Here is a 21013-nt window from a genome sequence, read left to right as displayed (position 1 = left end):
TGCAAAAGGTTTCGGGAAAAGAGGACGCTCGCTCGACATCCGCTCAGGGCTGCGGTAACCTCGACCCACCGCAGCTGCACCGGCGGGGACTCGGTCTGCGCAGCAAAGCACAGGACTCGGCACAGACTGCAAAACCTTGAGCCTGTGTAAACAGTCTGAAAGTCCCATCAGCACAGCCTAACAAGGTCCAGCTCTGCTCCTCCTGTTCAACAAAAAGGTAGAAACAGAGATCACATTTTACTGGTGTGAGGTGACACCAAAGCGAAGAAGGTGGAGAGCTCCAGGACTCCAAGTGTTCCTGACAAACGTTCTTACAACAAAGCGCAACGGGAAATTCCTGCACTTAGGTGGGAGACATCTAAAGGCAAAAGAAGGACAAAAAGGACACAGTACTAGGGTGGATCACTGACTAGATACTCACTCAAGACAGGGTGAAAGCAGCCCAACCACCGCGCCGCGGTGCCACAGGTCTCCTTCGCGTGAGGGCAGCTCCGCTCCTGCCAGCTCTCGGCCACCGCGGCCAACGCACCACGCCGGCTCCGACAGCTCCCACGCTGCAGGGAGCACGCTGCTTGCTTAGGGTCTTAATCTTTCAAAGCAACATTTACTAAATATATTGTCATAGCATTAATGATTTATACCATTACTTCTAATTTTGCTTTACCATCCCCTCATCTCCCTCCCCACTTGCTAATTAAGGCTTGGCTGAATGACTCAGTGGGGTGCTGCTGAAGAAGAAAGCAAATCTCATTCTGGAATACATTACAGACAACTGCTGTTAGCAAGGCCCTGAAGAAAATTATTCTTGGGCTGGAGAGATCTCCACAGAAGTATCACATTCAACTTGAAAGCAACACACTCCTAAGCAGCCCAGAGGAGAACGACAAGGCTCACCGCAAGTTTAGAAGACATCAACTAGTTGGAAAGGTTAAATAAAACCAGCTTTACTGTATCTAGGTAAAAGAAAAAAAAGGTTTGAGGAGAACAGAGTCTTCCAGTAGTGGGAAGGCTGTTATGAAAGGGAAAGCAACTGCAACCAGAGGAAAACAAAGAATTCGGTTTCATTTGGAAGAAAGTAGAATTGGGTCAAACACTGGGAAATGCTTCCTAACTGCTCAGCCTGCCAGGCGCTGGAGCGGGCTTCCAGGGGAGGTGCAGACGGGCTCTTCATGAAGATGTTTAGGAACGGATTAGTTAATTGTCTCTTGGAAAAAACTCTGAGAAACCTGCTTGTGCCTTAGTGCAGAGGACTGGACCAGAAAGGTCTTCCGTCATCCCTTCCAGCCACGCACCTGTAACCCTACAGCCGCAGCAGCCTGCCCTCACCGCCGAGGCAGCACGGACTGGAAGAGCAAAGGACAAAAACCCAAACAAGCGGTGGAGGAAAAGGCAGCTTTCAGCATCGTACAACAGAAGGAGAACTATCAAAGCACTGCTCAAAGAAGCTGAAGGATTAGGAAAGCAACTCAGATAAACTGGAGAAGGGGTGAGTGGTTACAATAACTGAGACCAGGCCACAGCAACCAAGGGAAAAAAAAAAAAAAAAAAGAGCTGGTAGCTTTGTCAATAACAGGTATCCCCAAATATCCAAGACTCTGAGGGTTTCATCACCATAACACTGTACTTTAAAAGATAACCCTGGAATCAGATTACATTAAAATGTCTTTTTTTCCCCCTAATGCAGCAGTTCTCGTTTTGGACAGGGCTTGAATTTTTAAGGCACTAGCACAATTCGCAGGAAGCTGGGCACAACGTCAGCACATGGATCCCCTCCCGATGACTACAATCAATTCTTTGTTCCTTTTCACTTTCTGTAACATTGAACAATTTTCTTAAAGATTAACAGCACCTAAACTAAATGGAAAAGAATGGATTTTGTGGACCGACTGAGTTGTAGACTGAAGACAAGCCAATACTTGAAATAGCTATAAGACAATATTTGGCCATAAGCATAGGGCTTCTTCTATAGCCGCTATTAATAAGGGATCAAAAATAACTCCTGCAATATGCTCTGAAGTTTAAACCTTGGCTCTGCTGGCATACAGGTTGGCACGGTCCTGAAGTCTCTCATCAAGAGACAGACAAATTTACCACTTATCTTTTTCAGCGTGAGGGAACGCTTGTTCAGAATAACTCGAGTGATATCAATTTAAAAGACAAACCATTTCGGGCTGCGAAGGTCAAATTCTGTTTGTCAGTCATCCAAGAAAGAAAAGAAAAGCTAGTGCAACCTGCGAAGTAAAGACGAAATCCATCCTTCGCAAGAGTACCTAGATACTGTGTTCAGTCAGATACATTAGTTCAGGCTACTGCAAGCCAGGAATAGAAAAAGGCTCAAAACCTCATGGATTAGCAAGGTGATATCCCATACATACACATATTCTTTCTTCTGGGTTAGAGGACGCTATGAAATATAATCTTCATGCCACTGCTGCAAGTTACCCAAAAATTCAATAAAATTGCCTATTAAATATAAAGCGTAATTGCCCACCATTTATGCAATATAGTATTACTTAGCCTTCTAAAAATCACTGGGTTTTAATTTTAAAACTATTGCCTTAACATTTGAGAAGGTATTTGGCCTTATTCTCTCCTGTCTTATTTCTCTTCTTGACTCTAATCTGTAATAAATAATGCCTTTTTAATTATTCATTACATCATAGAGGGAATTCTCCTGCCACTCCATCCTAGAGCCTGGCAATCTGTAGCTTCACTTACAGAGTTAGAATTATACCCATCAAGCAGTTTCTGAAGGTCTCTCAGCTTTTGGCATGAACCATGTCCTAAAGCAATTCGTTCCACAGCTGAATTTTACACTGGATAAAAAAAATATGCGTTTTAAAATTGTGATGTCCTTTAATTCTTCCTTGTGGGAAAAAGCAAACATTCCTAATCACATCTTATATGTAACCTTGGCTACCTCTATCATATCTGTGCTTGTGGCTTTCCACCGGTTAGAAAGAATCGCAGACAGTTTTGATCTTTCCTTGTACAGAAACCACTCCGTGACTTTGATCACCTTGCTGTTATTTCCCGTACCTTTCTATTGACTACATTTTTTGAGATGGTAGAAAGAGGACTGCACAAACTAATCCATAGATGGGCACAACATGAACTTATACTGGCTTTAGGACTTCTACTTTATTTATTCCTTTCTTAACAATTCCTAATGTTTGATTTGCTTTTTACCCACCGCAGTACTTCCATGCTATCACATTAAATCCCCAGAAAACCTTTCCCAGCCTGTAACAGCTGGGTTAGAACCCACTGCTTCCCCGTAAACATTACTCCCCATTTACTGACCAAATTTTGCCAGCCATTTTATCAGCAAATTAGCCAGTATTGTGAAACCTGTCACTGCCAGCTTTCATTTTATTATTCTGAATAAGCAGCACCATCAACAAACTGTACCTCACTCTTTATTCCACACATACGGGTGTGCAGAGCAGCACGGACCCCAGGGGAGATGCACAGGATAACTCCCTCCTGTAAACTGATCGTTTACTCCTAGCCTTCGCTTTATCTCTTTCAGAAAGTAATTAATCAATGATAAGATCTCTTTTTATTTCACAACAGCTTTGTTTCTTAGGGCTTCCACAGAGGGACCTTGTCAAAAGCGTTTTGGAAATCCAAACATACCACCTCAACCAGATTTCTCCTCCCCACGTGCTTGTTGACTCCTTTGGGTTCATCTTTTCCCAGGGCCTTCTTGGAGTCCTTTTTGGAAACTAGCACCGCACGGAGAACTGTCACATCCCATCGACGTGGTCCTGCCGCAGGGATGGTCCTCTGGCAGTCGGTCTGTTTTAAGTGCTGTGTTATACACAACGGATAATAGCTTAGGGACTTCATATGCCAGTTCCTCCTGAACAAATACCAGCTGGTGCTGAAGACCCGACACTTTTCATTTGCCTGAGCAGTTCTGGAACCTTTTCTGTCAATGCTGCGGCTTGGTAAAGCTCAGAAAGCTGAATTTTTATTTTTTATTTTAATAGATCTTTGTACAGGAAAGACTGAAGGTGTGCAGACACAGTATCGCTCAGAAGCAATACAAAACTGTTCAGCAAACAATGGCAAAACTGGGACAGATCTGTCATTTGAAGCTATTTAGTTGAGCTGAATCCAAGACTCAGGCTCTCCCAATACTCCCCAGAAAAAAAAATGATACTGTGTGTTCCCCGAATACAGCGTATATCTATTACAGTGATTTATGATAGAGAGGAGAAAGCACACAGGCCGCCCCATGTAGGAGATGATATGTCATAAGGAACAATGTATCATTCTTTCAGTTTTGAAATAATTAGGATTTAAATTCTCCTAAATCATCACTTTTCAATTTTCTTCATTGAAAGTCCCCCTGTCCATAGACACAACACACAGAAGTTTGCACAAGCTCTACTTGTCCGCAGCAAACACGCTCGCCCTCGCGCACCCGCCTCTCTGAACAGGTTCCACCTTCCAGTTCCACGTGCAAGAGGCGAGACTGAGGAACGCGCGCGTGACCAGGGAAGGGACGCAAACCCCAGCAGGAGAGGTGCGGGTATCCTCACCCGAGAGCTGGAAGGCTCGCATATCGAGCCTTTGCCCAGAGCTCTAACACACCCAGTATCCAAGACGCAGCTCACCTCGCACCGGGGCCGGTACTTGGATGACAAGTAAAGACTCTGAGGAGCTGCAGGAGAGACTGATTGCGTTTCAGCTTTCCCCCCAGGTTAATTAGACTGAGAGTAGCTAAGTGACAGAGGGTCTGGGAAACAAATGGCAGTGGGTAGGCAAGTGACATGGGGACAAGCTCAATAGCTCCAGGGCAGGCCAAACCCCTGGAGCCGCGTTTTGGTCCAGAAAGCGGCCGGGCTGCCGCAGCGCAGCACGCACACCTAGGGGACACAGGAGCAGCCGGCACGCGGTGGAACTGCCCAGGAACAGCAGATGAACAGGAGTCAGATCCCACCCGGGACTACCGAAAGGAATACAAAGCAACAAGTTGTCAAACAGTGCTATTTTCCTCACCGGTTCCTTCTCCTCCTAGCCAGAGGCTACTCACCTTGGTCCGAGGGAGAGACTTAAGCTGCCAAAACTCACTCTCCCCTCCCTGCCCCGCTTGCAGAAAGGCTGGTTTACAAATCACAGGAGCTGCTTAATCCTACCTACCAGCCAGGTTTCCTCACCTGCTGGCAGGAGCAGCGCTTTGCCTGCACAAAGGTTTGGCACTCAAAGCTACTCCTTAAACCCAGCTCCCCAGGGCAGCATATCCATCTGCTGGGCAGAGGCTGGGCACACGGGGCCAAACAGCCCTGTCCGACTCTTCACAAGCTTGCGTGGGTGCCAAGGTTAAGCAAAGCTGGACCCTAAGCCATGCTTTTTGCAAGAACACAAGCTAAGCCCTGGCTTATGGCAGCTCACTCTTGCAGCTGATCCACAGCGACCGAGCAGCCATCGCTCATGGGCTGGCTACAACAGCTACAGCTACTCATCCCCCTCCGCAGAGCCCAGTCTGTACCCCAGTGCCTCCTGCACCCCCCTTCCATACTGGGATGGCACCGAGCAACACTTAATATTCAAAGTGCAGCAGTGATTAAATTGGTAGCTGGGCTGCAAGTAAAAAGGGCTCCACTAAAGTGGACTCAGAAGCCAAAAATGACGGTTGAGCTTGCTTTATAGCATTTCCTACAGCGTCAGCCATTCTGCACACGGGCACAGCAAGAAGCATTCTTCAGCAACTGGAAGACAATTGCTAAGCCTATTAATAAAATTAAGGCAGCCAAGAAAGATAAGAGAATACCCCTAGCCTTAGGATCCACTGATGTCCGTACTGCAAGATGGTTAAGAAGCGTTTACCAAAGTGGTAGTAAGAAACAGGAATCCACGATCATCTTCTCCCTTGGGAGATATTGCCTGGCAGTACTTCTTATTGCTTGCCTACTCCGGAAGGAAAGAGGTCACAACATGCCTTAAAACTGAACTGCTGCTGACAGATAAGCAGTTTTGAATCGTTGGTGAAGTCATTGCGCAAGTTTGCACCAAAAAGCAGGGCATCACAGGTATGAGACGACAGCAATTGCTCACTCGCCATCGCTCAGCCGTGCTCCTGCAAGACCGAACTCTGAAGAAGCTAAGAGACAAGTCAACTAGAAAGAACCTCTCCTATTTCCCTCCTGGCAGGGACCTCACCTTAAAACTTAGATTTTTTAGAAAGGAAACAAACAAACAAAAGGGAGCTAGATAAGGAAATCAGGAAAATACCCTAGAAGTGTTCAGTTTGCTGCGCACATGAGTGTCTGACCGTCGCTGCAAAGAGCTACAGGCAAGGAAGACTGAAGTTTCAGGCACTGCATACTACGGAAGCGCTGCAGCTGAGAAGTTTGCTGCGACAAGACGGGCACGCGTGCTAGAAGGAACGGACTAAGGACAGTTCCCAGGAAAAGCAAACTGGTCCTGCTAGCTACATTGTGCAGCACCAGAGCCCCAGCTCAGACAATAAAGGGGAAGGAATGGCCGTGGATCGCTTTTGGGACAGGGCGGGATGCAGACACGGCTGAGGGAGCTGGCTGATGTCACTGCAAAGTCACTGTCGTCTTTCAAAGGTCATGGTGACAAAGGGAGGTTCCTGATGACATGCAAACACCACCCATCATGTAAGAAGAATCCAGGGAACTACGGGCCTGTCAGTCCCACCTTAGTCCCTGGAAAGGCCATGTAGTATCTTCCTGAAAGCTATTTCCAGCCGCATGCAGGAGGTGGTGGTGACTGGGAACAACCAGCAGGGATTTACCAGTGGCAAATCTTGCCGAACTTGATTGCCCTCCACAATGACAAGCTGGCTGGGTGGATGATGGCAGAGCGAGCGCGGTGCACCTTTGACACCGTCTCTGATAGTATTCTTAATAGGCAAACGGGCGAGAGCTGGACTATGGAAGCAGACTACGAGGCGATGCAAAATTATCTAGAATACCAGGCTCAAAAGATGATCAGTCGGACAAAGTCCAGCCGGCAGCTGATTACCAGTGGCATCCCTCGGGGTTGATACTGGAGCCAATACAATTCAATGTCTTTATTGACAAACTTGATTAACCCCAATTATGGGACAGAGAGCACTCTCGAGAAGTTTGCAGATGACACCAAAGCGGTTGGCGTGGCTGGGTGTCCCAGCTGAAACCAGGACACTGAGGCAGGAGATTCTTCTCAGCGGGACCTACACAGGCTGGAGGAGCGGCCTGACGGAGAGCTTGTGAAGGTCAACCAAGGCAAACAGAAAGTCCTGCCCCAGGACAGAGCAACTCCTTGCAACAACACAGACTGGGGCAACTGGCTGTAAAGCAACTCTGCAGAAAAAGACCTGCCAAGTCCGCAGGGAGGCAGAGCAGACAGATGAGACAGTCAAGATAACCGCTTTTATGGACTATCAATATAACTGTCTGGAAGAGACTGTGACACACAACATTGACTTTCTGCTTCTCAAAAGTCTTTGAAAGAGCAATTTGGAACACAATTTCTACCTTTCAAAGCTTGTGCATGGTACACAGATTCCCCTAAAGGCTAACAAGACTGATGAGAATATCAGCACGCAGTGAGTTGAGCTGGCTGGAGCACGGTGCAGCTCAGTCGGCTTCCTAAGAACACAGTGAAGAAGCACGAAGCGAGACAAGAACTGAAAGCCAGCATCAAGTGATGAAACCAGCTTTGAAGGTTTAACCTAGACGCTACCTCCTTCGGAAGCAAGTCAGCAGCACTTTCTAACCTCTCTAGAGAGAGCTATTTCAGCTCAGTATTTATAATTCTGCTTGAAATACTTGCTGTAGACTGCTTAAAAACCACCTCTTGCATCAAAAAAGGAAGATGTTGTGGTAATAGGCTAGAACGTAGCGTTTTGCATGTGCCATCAAGTTGCTTTGAAAGCATCTTTGCCAGTGTAATCATTTTTGGTAACTGAAATGGTTATATTAATGCAACGTGTAGATCATACCAACAGTACAAACATCACTTGCGATGTTCATTAGAAGACTCAAGCGAGGGCATGCGGTTTGCTAGCACAGGAACTTCTGCGAGTATGATCACATTGCTCTAAAAAAAAATTAAATCAGACACTTGGCAGGTCTGTAGTGTTTGTATGACTGTCACGGGTGCAGTTAAACTCCTGCCCGGGCTCAGGACACGCACCTCTTCCCGGACAGGTGTAGGCTGTGCTAATGCAACCACTGAGCTCAGATTTGGTTGTTATCCACAAAAACCCCAAACCTGTCTACGCTGGACGGCATGTCATCTCGCTTACGGAAACCAGAGAGCAAATGGGGTAGAAAAACGGCTTGTTAGATAAAAATTTAGAACATTTCATCCTCTAAAACCACCACAGTATTTAAGGTAAATATTCTGATGATTTCTGTTGGCAGAGGCAGGGTCTCTGTTAATGATGTATCTCAGAGCAGAGCCGTGGCTCTACCAAAACAACTAAAGCAAGCCCCATTACTGACAGCCCGCTGGGTCAGAGCTGCCCTGCTCCAGCAATCTTCCAAGGGAGAAATCCCCATTAACATGCCTCGCACGAAGCATCAAGTTGTCACTCCATAATCAATAATTGGTTTGGGTAAGGCTGACGATTCATACGAATTCAAGTCCTGGAAGAGGAAGAGAAACCTGCTTCGTACTTTGACTTCAGAATGAAACCAGTGCAGCAGTACTTCAGGGCGCATCAATTCAAGTGCAAAACCAGTACGGTTAATTCGGTGCAGCTCCGTGTGCGGGCCGTCCCAGCTTCAAGCTGGTTTACATCCGTTTGGGTGATGGTATTATATTTACACGTCCAAGCTAAACAGATGTAAGCCAGGTTAGGCCAGCAGAGCCCACACACAAAGCTGCATCAGTTCACTAAATCACTGTTAGAGCCACCTCTTGCTAAACCAGCAGTTGTGTTTAGACAAGGCCTGATACTACGAGTTGGGGCTATCGCATGATTTCCGATGTAAAAAAGCATAAAGCTTTGTAACGAAATCGCATTAACTGTCTAAGACAGTGAGGAATGGCAAATTATAAATAGGAGGTGGCTTCAGACAGATTCCAGAAATGGATGGTGAGCAATCGCTGTGGCAAATCAATGCTCCGGCTCAGAGTATCGGAGAAGGGCCAGGTTTAGTTTTACCCTGAAAGGGCAGTGACACGTAAAAGGCTCACGGCAGGTGGTCATTCTGCATTCTGTACATTTCACGAAGATTTATGAGCAAGGCTGAATGCTGGAAAAGCAACGCTGAAACTGCTCGTGTCCCTCTGCAAGGTCAGCTTACTGTATTATGGAGACATTTCTAGTGAGACTCTTACAAGTTAAGACTGTTCTATTTTTTTCAGCTACAGGAAACAAGGTATTAATTAAAAACTGTTAAAAAAATCACATCATCTACACTTAAAGAGTGAATTTTCAGTTATTTTCAGTTGTTTTCAGATGAGCAAAGACTATGAGAGCTTAAAGCTGGAAGGAGACTGATCTTTCAAAAATTCGTTTAACATGAAAATATTTAACAAGAGTGCACCTGGATGTCTTTTCTAAAATCCTAGTCATTTGTAAGTACTGTACATTGTAATTATTACGAACGAACGCTGTCATGAGAAATTGCATAGGTGTCTGAATCAAGAATTTTGATGTTCGTGATTGTCAACAGCTTGAAAGAGAGGCCTGACTCTCAGGATTTGGCTGTCAGCAGTGCAGGGTATCATTCTCACCAGCCTGGGAATCTAGAAAAGCAAATTTCCTCTGAAAAACATGTTTTAAGAATTAAGTATTTAAGAACGGTCCTGTTCCATCACAGTAAGAGATGCATCTCTGGAGAGAAGGGAGGAAATAAAACTTTGGCACCTATAAGCTGTGCAGGTTGGAGCTCCATCACACAGTCGTGCTCTGAAAAGCTCCAACAGCACAGGCAGATCACATCGCCCTCCATTTTCAAGAAGCTGACGGCAGCTTGAAACGTTTCTCTGCACAGGCCTGTGTGGACTATACTCACCACGAAGTTGTTCTTAAATCCCTTCATGCTGAGGTGAGCCCCATAAAAACAGGCACCTAAGTCCCCACCAAATCGTTCCCTCAAAATTCTTACAAACTGAAATTTTCCTGCTAAGGCACATTGAACACCGCCTCCTGCGAGCTGCACCTTTCATCCCCATGCAGATCAGTTTGCTGCAGCCCAATAAAGGAGATCGCAGGGACAGCTGTTGCACCTCCCTTCAGAAGGACAGCTGAAAATAAACCGCAGACTCAGATCCCAGGATTTACACTGGGCACCTTCACCGTGCTGGGGCCATACCGTTATCACTAGGTCAAACAGTTCACTCGTTTGGAGAGCTTGCCATGGGAGGGTGGGGGCTGCTATTCCCCTGAAAGGGGCTGGGTTTCTCTTTCGTTCATTTTTTCATCCAGCCCTGTGCACAAACACAATTTTTTAAAAACCAGAGCAGACATTTCAGAGTATTTAACGCTGCCCCTGCCCTCCTTTGTATTCAAAAGTTTGAAAGAAAAGAAATCTCAATTTATACAACCACTTACATAATATTCCCCTCTCCCAACCTTCTTGAAAAGATTGCTCTAATATGCACAGTCTGACAGGCCTTTTTGACTTATGGTATATAATAATCCTCAATGGAAAGCTGGCATACCAACTCAAAAGTCTTCTATTTTAATATTAGCCAGTTATTATCTCAGTATATTACAACACACAGCACTTAAGGTGTCTCACAAGCTCCACAGTACCTAATCTGAATTCTAAGTCTCTAAACCTGTTTGTAATAGAAACAGCTCCCAGCCCCTAAAACTCACCCTTAAAATAAGCAAGAGGCATTATAAATTACAAAAATAATACCAGGATGACGGTAGTTTCATCTAGGTTACAGCTGAGAGAGTTCTGCACATAAGCGTTGCCTTTAATGTTTCAGCCATGCCAACAGGAGCTGCAAGACACCGCTCTGGAACAGTGACTGTTCCAGGCACTGCATTCATTGCTCATTCCGGCATTTTTTGCTGAGCTGGCTTTCAATCTTATCAAACAATGTTGATTCAGACAAGTATGCAGCATTAAGGACTTGTCTCCATCTCTAATGCAGGCTCAAGAATTTTATTTGCAAAAGTCAGAGAGCTTTCAGCATCTCTTAAGCATAACAAGCTTTCCCTGAAGTACCCTTGCTTCCCAAAGGCGATTTCCACGTGGGGCCAGAGCTCTGGACTGCCCAGCAGCATTGCTGTAGAGATGAGAGCTTTTCCACAGACAGCACGAAGGGACCAGGGCCGTCACTTCTCGCTGCCGCCACAGAGGAAGTTGTAGCTGCAAATCCTAGCAGTTCACTTGCTCGCTGTTTACGGGGAGCAACAGAGCTTGGCTCATCTCATCTCTGGATAGGATAAACAGAGGCTGAGGAAGGAAACAATGAAGATGCACATTTCCCATCGCAAATATCCATCTACTTACTAAAACAGAATAAGTTTCCTCCCAGCACCCAGCAGCTGAGTGAACGCCGTGGTTGGCTTCAGTTTCCCGAAGCCCAACTAACCAGCTGAGAAACTGCCCCGAACCAAAACAAGGGAAGGCTTCCTCCGACTGCGGCAAGGAGCAGCAGTTCTCCAAGGCTCTACCGCCTTCCAGTTCAAGGTTAGGTTGTTTAGTCTAGAGTTAATTCTGCCCACTTAGGAGATTGTTTTGAAATAGAGATGTGAGGGACAATTGAACTAACCCACAGGGACAAAACATCGAGCCAAAAAAGGGACTGAGTAAGCCAAAAGCAAGAAAATAAAAGCATAAGGTTGGTAAAACAGCACTTCAGATTTTAACTAGCTTTGTCTAATAAATTCCTGGTGTATTGTAGGTAGCTTCCAAGCCTTCTCACTTTATTCAGAGTATGTACTATTGTACTCCCATTTATAAGTGAGACCCAAAAAAAAAGTATTTCACTTACCCTAGTGATAAACCCTATTTTTGACAGTGTCATATTTCAGTTTGATGAGCAGTGTTAAATACAGTTCAAACAGCTTGCAACTTCTATTTCCATTGGCAGAAGCATACCTTCGGAAAGAAACTTTGCAGAGTGCGGTGGAAAAGGTAGGACTCTCCCTAGATAACCTTCTCTTCTAGGATTAATGTATTTTTAGGCAATGCAGCCACCCAATCTTAAAAAATGCAGCCTGATGTATGACACTATCATCACCGATTAAGAGATCAGAAGCTAAAGTACAGCTGTGATGCCCCGAACATATGCATATGTAGTACCTGAACACTTCATTCAAGAGCTTTCATGCCACTGTACGCTGTCTTATAGCCTCACGTTTCAAGGCACAAGCTAGCTTTTACCTTTTGCTGATTAAGAAACTTCTAGAAGCGGTTGCTGCATGAGCACCCTGTGTGGGTAATGACTGCTGGATCTCAGTTATCCTGTAAAACAAACCCAGGCTGCTTCAGCCACTGCTGCGGTTCCAGCCCTTTGCTCCATGCTCTCTAGCAGTGATGTCCTAGCCAGAAAACACACCAGTCCACATAGGAACCCTCTCTTCCCTCCCCTCAGCCTCCCGGATTTTGTTCCGGTGTTAGCACCTGGATGATTCTCCCAACAGTCTCCCGGCTGCTGCCGTTAAGAAGAGCAGTCTGTAACGCGTTACCCCGGCTGTGTTTTTGGACTGTCCAAAAATTCTGCTGCCTTCTGCTTTGCTAGGACTGCACATGACGTTTGGAAGCGAGTAGAGGGCCAAATCTGCTGAGCAGCAACCAAAACCTGACCAGCCTTAGCCTGACATGGACGCCGCTTTGCAGAGCTCTGAAGAGCAACCAGGCATGCCTGCAGTTTTACAGTTCTGGCTCAGAAGCAGGAACAACTTAAACTGGGACTGCCAGAGGTCACAGCCTCCGCTATCGAACCCAGAATCACTGCACGAGTACCTGACTTTTCCTGAAGCAGCTTCTGAATAACCACAGGTGCCCAGCACCTGAAAATAAGTCAAAAGCAAGTGCCAAGGTACTTTAAGAGAACTGTAAATGGCAGAAACTCAGAAGCTATTTCATGAGCAACTCACTCCTCCATGGAGCAGGCAAAAGGGAAACAGCGAGTAACTCATCAAAGGGCAGACAAAGGATAAACCGTCTTTTCTGTTGCCATCGTTTGTGAAGCAGTCCTTAAAGACAAGCAAGCGTTGCCTATTACATTTGGAGATGCCTTCCCAACTAGAAGCATCAGAATTTTTTTCCCCTTAAGACTCAATTTTCGTAAAAGTTTACTCTTCGGTTCCTTCTGTCGCTCAGGAGGAAGAGATCGTTTCATGGCCACTTCCCACTGTTTGCAAACACTAAAGAAGTTCAACTGCGACCAACAGTTTGTTTCACCTACTGGTACTGGTTTTCTTGATGATTTCTAAATGTTCACTCGCATTTAGCGAATATCTCCCTTTCCATTCTGCATCAGACACAAAACCATTGCCAAAAATACACTGTATTCAATGACTTAAGTTAATCACTGAAAATACGGGATCGATGTTCATCCAGAAGCACTCTGCAGGCACTGAGGTAAAGATACACGGGTAACTGAAGCCACAGTACAGATAGCAGACGCTGGCCTGTGGCGTAGGTTTATGCTGCACCTGATGCCTCCAAAGAGGAGGACGACGCAAGCTGGAGGCTCAGAAACAGCACTTGTAATTTAAAAGGTTATTTTCAAAATACAGCTTCATAGCTATAAATAGCAAAGACAGCTTCACACCCAGCAATACACAACGGTTCTTAGTCATAGTGGCCCAGATACTAGAGAAAGGGTAATTTTACCTTGTTGAACACCACGCAACATTTGGGGCTACTGTACACATCAAACAAACTAACCCAATTTGTAAGATTGGTCTTAGGTTTTGTAGAAGCAGATGCCAACTCCAACAAATTAAGTCAATTGACTTTGTTAACCCTTCCATTAACTAAAAAGACATTTGCTTGTACGGAGCAAGTCTCACTTAATACTAAGTTCTTTAACCAAAGAAAACAATGTTTATCCAATCTTGCCTTCAACGAAGCAAACTCTTTTCAATGTGTAGGATTTCCTTCCATACTGCATGGCCGTTTGGTTTCACAAGTATTAAAGGAGAGCAGATGGTCACTACCATCTGCCCTGTATCTCATAATGTTATGTTTCTAATACTAAGAGAAGTTATTTAAAAAATCCTCACGCGTACTACATTCATTTCATTTGTCAGCCAGCACCCTGGGGACCCTCAACCTAACTGGACCTCAGCTAACACTTTACCACAGACAGTAGCATTCCCCAAGTAATATGAAAACAAACATATTTTGGACACGTTCAGAGATAAGGAACTCATAACACCCTCTTCAATCACGATAATAAACATTTTCATCTGATACAGATTTATAGAGTCAAGATACACACGTACACCAAAACGTCTAACAAACCAGTGTTTGTTCCATTTGGGTGTGCAAGAACATCTCAGCACTCTTCGGCGTTGGCTGAGATATGCAGATGAGAAAATGTTAATACATCAGTGGGACACTGGAACAAAACTTTCATTAAATTCAAAGTAAGGGCAACCTCCCTTCCTGTAAAGTTTCTGAAGAAACACTTCATGTAAGAGACTCACTTGTACAGCTAGCATCTGCTTGACCACTCACTCATCTAAAAGCTTTTCCAAGTATCAAGCCCTAGGTGTTACTGTTCAATGTTACCTGATACTTGGCTCCTAAGACGCAATTCTTTATGCATACAGAATTATACTTGCAGCCTGCTTGTCAATACACGGCCTGTCATATATTCAAGAAGTTTGACCTTGCAGAGATAATTGCCCATTGTCTGATGAGTCTAATGCACTTCACCATACACTTTTGGCCAAGCGTCGCATTACGTACATCAGCAAGATACCCGGATACTTCTCAAGAGATCATAATCAATCCTGGCTGGAAAGCCCTGATGAAGTCATCCCAACTCTACCGTACTTCTGTCCCCCTTAGCTTCAGCCTCCTTGCTTGTCAAAGTGCTTTCAATAACCAGCTCTTCAGTAACTGGCTCTTACTCGTGTCTATACGATTACTTATTTATCTGATCATAAATGTATACATGCTGTATTGGAGATCAGTTAAGCAGTGTAACTTATTTGCTATTGCTATACCACACACAAAAAAAAAAAAAGCTGAGCCGTTAAGAAGTTCACTGCTTTCCCAACTGAAGTCTTATTCAATCTGGTGGTCCTAAGCTCCCATGCTCTTTGCTTCATAACTTATGTTTGGAACTCCAGAACACAATGAATAAAATATCACTGCCCCTTGTTCACTGACAGCCACGAGCAAGCGAGCTTGTGAACCGAGCTCTTAAATGTCCCAAATGCTTCAGTTCAATAATACCAGCCCAGCACAGAAGAAAGCCTAATCAACTCAATTACTGTCCTGCCATTTGTGCTATTAAAGCATTATTCTTTACAAACACATTATTTCCAGATGTTATTCCTGGACTGTGCTTCTTTTCCCCATCCCGTCGCTACACTGCATGCTTAATCTACGAGATCTCAAGCTAAGAAAATTTTCTTCCTGAGGCTGGCCCGGATTCAAATCAGATTCATTTCACTGACCAGATGCAACAATCTGGGACGCTGATTTCACATGCCCTGCTAAATTCTGAATAGCAACAGGTTTCCCAATATTAAAGGGTAGCAATTTCACATGCTCCCTTACATTCCTGTTCATTTACACAACAGCAAAAGCTACAGATGAAACACAGCACATGTTTCTAGACAGGCAAGGCTTTAGCACTCCGAAGCTAACTTCTGCAACTGCTTTTGTATGATCTTCAGCACATTTGGATGAATATTAATAGAATCTACGTCGCTTATCGGAGATGCGGGAACTCTCTGGTCTCTGCAAAGGTTGCCAAAGAGCAGTTTGGGCAGTTTCAAGGCAACTCGGATGTAACGCAAACACAGAAGCGGACAAGACGCTTCTGACCTTGCAAAAACCGCGCTCCCCACGGGAATTTTTCCTAGTACTGCTGCTATTTCAGCAGACCCCAAGCACAAAGTCAGAAGTTTTCCAAAAATTAATAAATTGGCCGCCTAGCCAGGCTCACAGCTCTGCCAGCCCAACGCTTTATTTTGCTAATTAAGCTACTTAATATCCCTGTGAGAACTCGGTACATCAAGCTGCTCGACTGGAATACGCTACCACGCTCCCCTCCAAACTAGGTCTCTGCTTTAGACACGGGCTACATATGCGGGATGAGGCTCAGATCAAAGCCCTCCATCACCACTTTGTTTATAAACATCCCAGCACCGGCGCTGCAGGTTCGGCTCTGCCCCCCCCCCCCCCCCGCCAGCACCGGGGGAAGCCTCTGAAACCCTCGTCGCCCCCCGGCCCCGGGGCTGAGGAGGCGAGGGCTGAGCCACCCCCAGCCTGCGTCCCCCCTTCCCGGCCGGGGGAAGCCTCGCCCGGCGGCAGGCGAAGGGAAGGGACCGCCGGGCCGCCACCCCCCCGCCCCGGGCCCGGCTCCCCCCCGCCGAGCCCGGGCTGCCGGTACCTGGTGCAGGGCTGTCAGCCCGTCCACGTTGGTGGTGTTGATGCGGGCGCCGCGGCCCAGCAGGCGCTTCACCTCCTCGGTGTCCCCGCTGGAGCAGGCGGCCAGGAAAACGGCGCCCTCCTCGAAGCGGACGCGGGACCCCCCGGCGCCGCGATGCCGGCCCCGGCCGCCCCCCGCCGCCACCGGCTCCTGCTCCGTCAGAGAGCCCTTCCAGCGCCGCAGCTGCTCGGCCCGCCGCAGCCGCGCCGATTCGGCCCGCTTCCCGCCCAGGTGCTCCGGCTCCGACATCGCCGCCGCCGCACTGAGGCGCAGGGAGCGCGCCGCGCCTCAGCCGGGAGCGGGGCGCAGCGCCCCCGCCGCCATCTTCGCTACGCCCCCGCCGCCGCCGCCGCCGCCGCGCCCGCGCCGCCCGCGCCCCGCGGGATTCTGGGAGATGTAGTTCCCGCCGGCGGCGCCGCACCTGCCCGCGGGGCGGACACAACTCCCGGCGGCCCCTGCGCGCCGCCGCACCTGGGCGCGACCCGGACTACAACTCCCAGCGGCCCCCGCGCGCGGGGGGGGTGCGCCTGCCCGCCCGGCGCCATCGCAGCGCTCTGCCCGCCGCGCCGCCTCCGCTGCCGGCGCCTCCGCCCCGCCGGCCGACCGCGGCTGCCGTGTGCGGCGTGAGCAGCCGGCACCGCCCGGCCCTGCCCTCGTCTGCGGGGCAGGGAGGGCCGGGGCAGCCCGCGGTGCCCCTGCGGGGGCCTGTGGGGACGGGGGAGGGTGAGGAGAAATGGCTGGCAGAGCAAAGAGCCCGGTCTGTCAGGGAAACCAGGCCGAATCTGGCAGGTCCAGCTGCCCCTCCCGCCCACGCCGGTGCCAGTGAGACAGCCAGGAGGATGCTGAGCTGCCAGAGAGGCCGTTCCCGGTTTTTCCCGTAGTTCACCCCCCAGCCTGGCCCTCCCCAGGCGAAGGCGAGCGGCGTTCGGGCGGCACCAGCTCGGGGAGCTGCGAGGCGAGGAGCAGAGGTCTGCCGGGGCAGCAGCACCATCGTCGCAGCCGCCAGGCCCAGCGGGTCTCCATCCCCCGGGCAGGCACCGGTGTACCTGCCCGCGGGGGAGGAGGATGTCTGCAGGCCCGCAGGCTGCTCTCTTCCAGCTCTACCCGCTGTAGCCAAACCAAACCGTGAACGTGTTGGGATGAGATGGTTGGGTTGGCTTCGTTGCGCCTTCTCTGAGCCCCCTCTCGTGGCTGGAGCGTCCCGCTCGCAGCACCCTGCGGTGCCTGCCTGGCTCTGCTTTGGGAAGGTGCTGAGGGTCGGTCTCTCCTGGCAGGCAGCTGAGCACGGTTTTCATTCCGAGTGGAGGGGCCGCCACTCTTCTTCAGGTTATTTTGCGGTACGGAGCTGCCAAACAGAGGATTTGCCTCAAATCGTTCGTTAGAGTCGTCGCAGAACGAGCACACTGCTAAATGATCGGTGACAAATCCCTCAGACCAGCTGGCATTTGCTCATTAGTCTGAAAAAAAAACCAGCAGTTTTCAAGAGAGTTTCAGGCAAAACCCAAGGAACCACAGTGCAGTGTATCTGATATCCCCAGCATGCCAATTATTAGGAACCACTCTAATGAACAGAGTTAGGGGCCACATTAAGGGCTATTAAATATTCATAGAAATGCCAGATCACGGTTCATTAGCAGTCTAAAATTGCAAAACTGGAGTTAGAAGTTACTAGTATAGAAACGGTACAAGGAAAAGGGCTTCACACAATGTGCAGTTTAGTGTGGAGCTCCTGACAGCAGGGCACTAAGGATGCTGGCCGTTGAGGTGGGTTTAAAAGCAAGAAGACAAATTAAAAGCAGTAAATCAATCAAGAGTCGTAAATAAAAAGTCACTGTCTGCGGTTGAGAAGGGCTGCGGGTTGCTGGAGGCTGGGATCCCTCAGCACACGCTCCTGGCGCCTGCAGGAGGTGGGGTGTGTGCTGGGTCATGTTCAGCGTGACCAGCTACCACCTTTCCATGCTTTATACTGCCTTCTTCCCAGCGGGATCCGTTATTCAGGATGAGCATGCTGGGTCCATGCTGGACCAGGCCTGGAGCTCCTTAACTTTGCATCTATTGCCTCAAGAATTTGATGACTTCTGGCTGCATGCCAGGCTGACGTGAGCCTTAGCTCCTGCACAGTGATGGGCTCAGCCATCTTAGCGGTTCCGCTTACGGTTTTGTGAGCGCCTTCCCTGTCTTGCAGATAAGGCCGTCCCGTTTCCCCCCGCGGCTGACAAGACCACCCCACGCTCCTAGGAAAACTGCCTGACTGAGACCATCAGCCATTTACGTATTTAAAACATGCCTTTTATTTTCCTGACAGGAATTTTACCCAGGCAATTTGGAGAGATTTCTGCATTTGTCTAGGATTCCTGGACATCTGACTAAGCTTCTGGATGCTGAGAAGTCCTGCACAGCCACATCGCATGAGAACTGGCTGTAAATCACACGAACAGTGATCCGAAAACTTCTGGCATACGTTCCGTTGCTTCTGGGATGCCGAGCTGCTTTGCACGTGCGCAGGTTCGCCTGTGTCCCCAGCCTGCGGGATTCCCTCTGCACGCTGGTGGGTCGGTACCGTGCCTTCCTGGAAACGTCGGCTGTCGTGTGTGCTTTCGGCAAACTGCCTCCACTCTGTAGCAATCGCAGGCAGAAGGATGGCAGCCCTATTCCAGATCTGACTTCTCTTGAAAATGGAATACATCCCCAGACAAAAAAAACCCAACTTGGCTGGAAGAGGAGACTTGTCCGTGACTACGAGCCTCTTGCCATCCTTCCATCATCTCCGATGCCCTGGATCCCCGACATGTGTGACTACCGTCCCATCCCTGCTTTCCTATGATCTATTCCTTCAAATTCAGCCCAGCTCTGGCCTTCCTCCTATTTCAGCAGGGAGTTTCTGAACAAAAATTCATTATTCCAGGTCTGCTCCCGGGATGATCAACATGAGAAGGCATGGCTCGGCAATGCATCTTCCGGATCCTGAGCAAGAACCATGTCTGTGTGCTCCCATCTTTAAGTACCAGTTGCCGCCTTTTCAGTCTCTCTCTGAATTTCCTTTAACTGCTCTATTACAAATAAAACTGCTCTATTACAAATAACTGCTTTATTTATAAAATCAAATCACTTTCTGGAATGGTCTAGATTTGTTCTTCCTACTCACCTCTGCTAGCAGCCTGTTTGTCGGAGGTTAAAAAAAAAACATTTCTTGGTCCCTTTATGTTCACTGAAAAATAATTGTACACCACCAGCCGTGAGAGCCGTGGTAGATCCACACGGGAATCGGACAGCTCGCGAACTCCGCTCTCGTTGAAGGTTTTGGTTACCCTGACATTAGCCTGTGAATACTGCTGGGTTTGTTTCAAGCTCTTAACGGCATTTTTGATGCCTTGATTGTTTTTGGTCGCTCCTTTTGGCAGCCCCGTCCCAATCCACTGGCCCAGGACACTGGCTCGGTCCTCTGGTGTGACCGTTCCCACGTGCCCACCCGCGCGAGACCTCGGCACCTTTGAACCGCACCCTTGTGCGCAGATTCCGCTGGGTGAAGCCGAGCAGGCGCTTAAGTCTTTCTTGGAAATAAAAACTGGAGCGGGTAAAATTCCCAGTTAGAGACTGCAGGCTGAGCTGGCTTGGGAAGCTGGGAGCCCTGCGGAGAGGGGCGAGTGTCACGGCCTTTCCCACTCCCACGTCCCGCTGCCGGTGCGACACTAGATGGCGTGGGGACCCACGGCAGCCGCCCGGCTCCGGGCACCGCTCTGCCTCCGTCCCTGCGCCAGCAGAGGAGTCCCTGAAGTGCAAACTTCGGGGCTCCTGCATCCCCCTGGCTCTGCTGGATGCTGCTGGGGAGATGGGGAGGCTGCAGCAAGCGAAAGGGAGAGGACAGTCGAAGCCAGCCCCGTGGTGCGGAGTCTGAGAGCGGCACGTCTGGCAGTTGGGGAAGAGGCTGGGAGGTGAGATGTGATGAATTTTGGATTCTCGACCCTCCCAGAGAGGGTAGGGAGTGTCCCTCTGTCAGTCGGCAAGGCGTCCCGCCGTCCGTGCTGGGGAGGGGACAGGCCTGGGCCGCGCTCGCTCGCCGTGGATGGGGTTGTGAACTGCACATCCCTGGGCTCCTCCTCCAGCCCCCTCCAGAGCAAAGCCCAGAGCCGGGGTTTGCAGCAGTGAACCCTGAATTTTGGGATGCAGGGACCCTTTCTGAAGCTGACAGCCAGCTTTTGATACACCCACTCCACCTCCTCTGGAGAAAAGAAATAGGGGGATGTGAGCCTCCGAGACCTGACAGCCGCTGCCTCACACCGGTGGGAAGCCAGCTGGAGGGGGCAGGTCCGTCTGAGTCCGCTGGCAGCTGGCATCTGTGGCACCGCCTCAAGCACCCCGTGTTAGACACGTCCTCTGAGTCATCTGGCAGAGGTTTCCCAACCTCCAGGGGAAAGGATGCTCATCCCCGCATGCTGCAGCGACGTCAGCCCTGGGG

The 21013-nt window shown here is 48.7% G+C and overlaps 1 protein-coding gene across 3 annotated transcripts in view; it reads right to left on the bottom strand.

The window, feature by feature from the left end:
• The window catches only part of PPP1R12B (protein phosphatase 1 regulatory subunit 12B), a gene marked incomplete at its 5' end in the record, with an annotated part of 128700 nt that extends 111894 nt beyond the window's left edge, over window positions 1-16806 (bottom strand). For all 3 annotated transcript variants that reach the window (XM_082330073.1, XM_082330074.1, XM_082330075.1), the window contains one exon: window positions 16519-16806. In XM_082330073.1, the coding sequence (XP_082186199.1) occupies window positions 16519-16806 (288 nt within the window). The remainder of the gene's footprint in view (window positions 1-16518) is intronic.
• Between the last annotated feature and the right edge of the window lie 4207 nt (window positions 16807-21013).

Source organism: Platalea leucorodia (assembly GCF_965183815.1).
Source record: "Platalea leucorodia genome assembly, chromosome: 19".
Classification (NCBI taxonomy): domain Eukaryota; kingdom Metazoa; phylum Chordata; class Aves; order Pelecaniformes; family Threskiornithidae; genus Platalea; species Platalea leucorodia.
The sequence above is the reverse complement of the archived record's forward strand: the minus strand, read 5'-3'. Positions and strand labels throughout refer to the sequence as shown.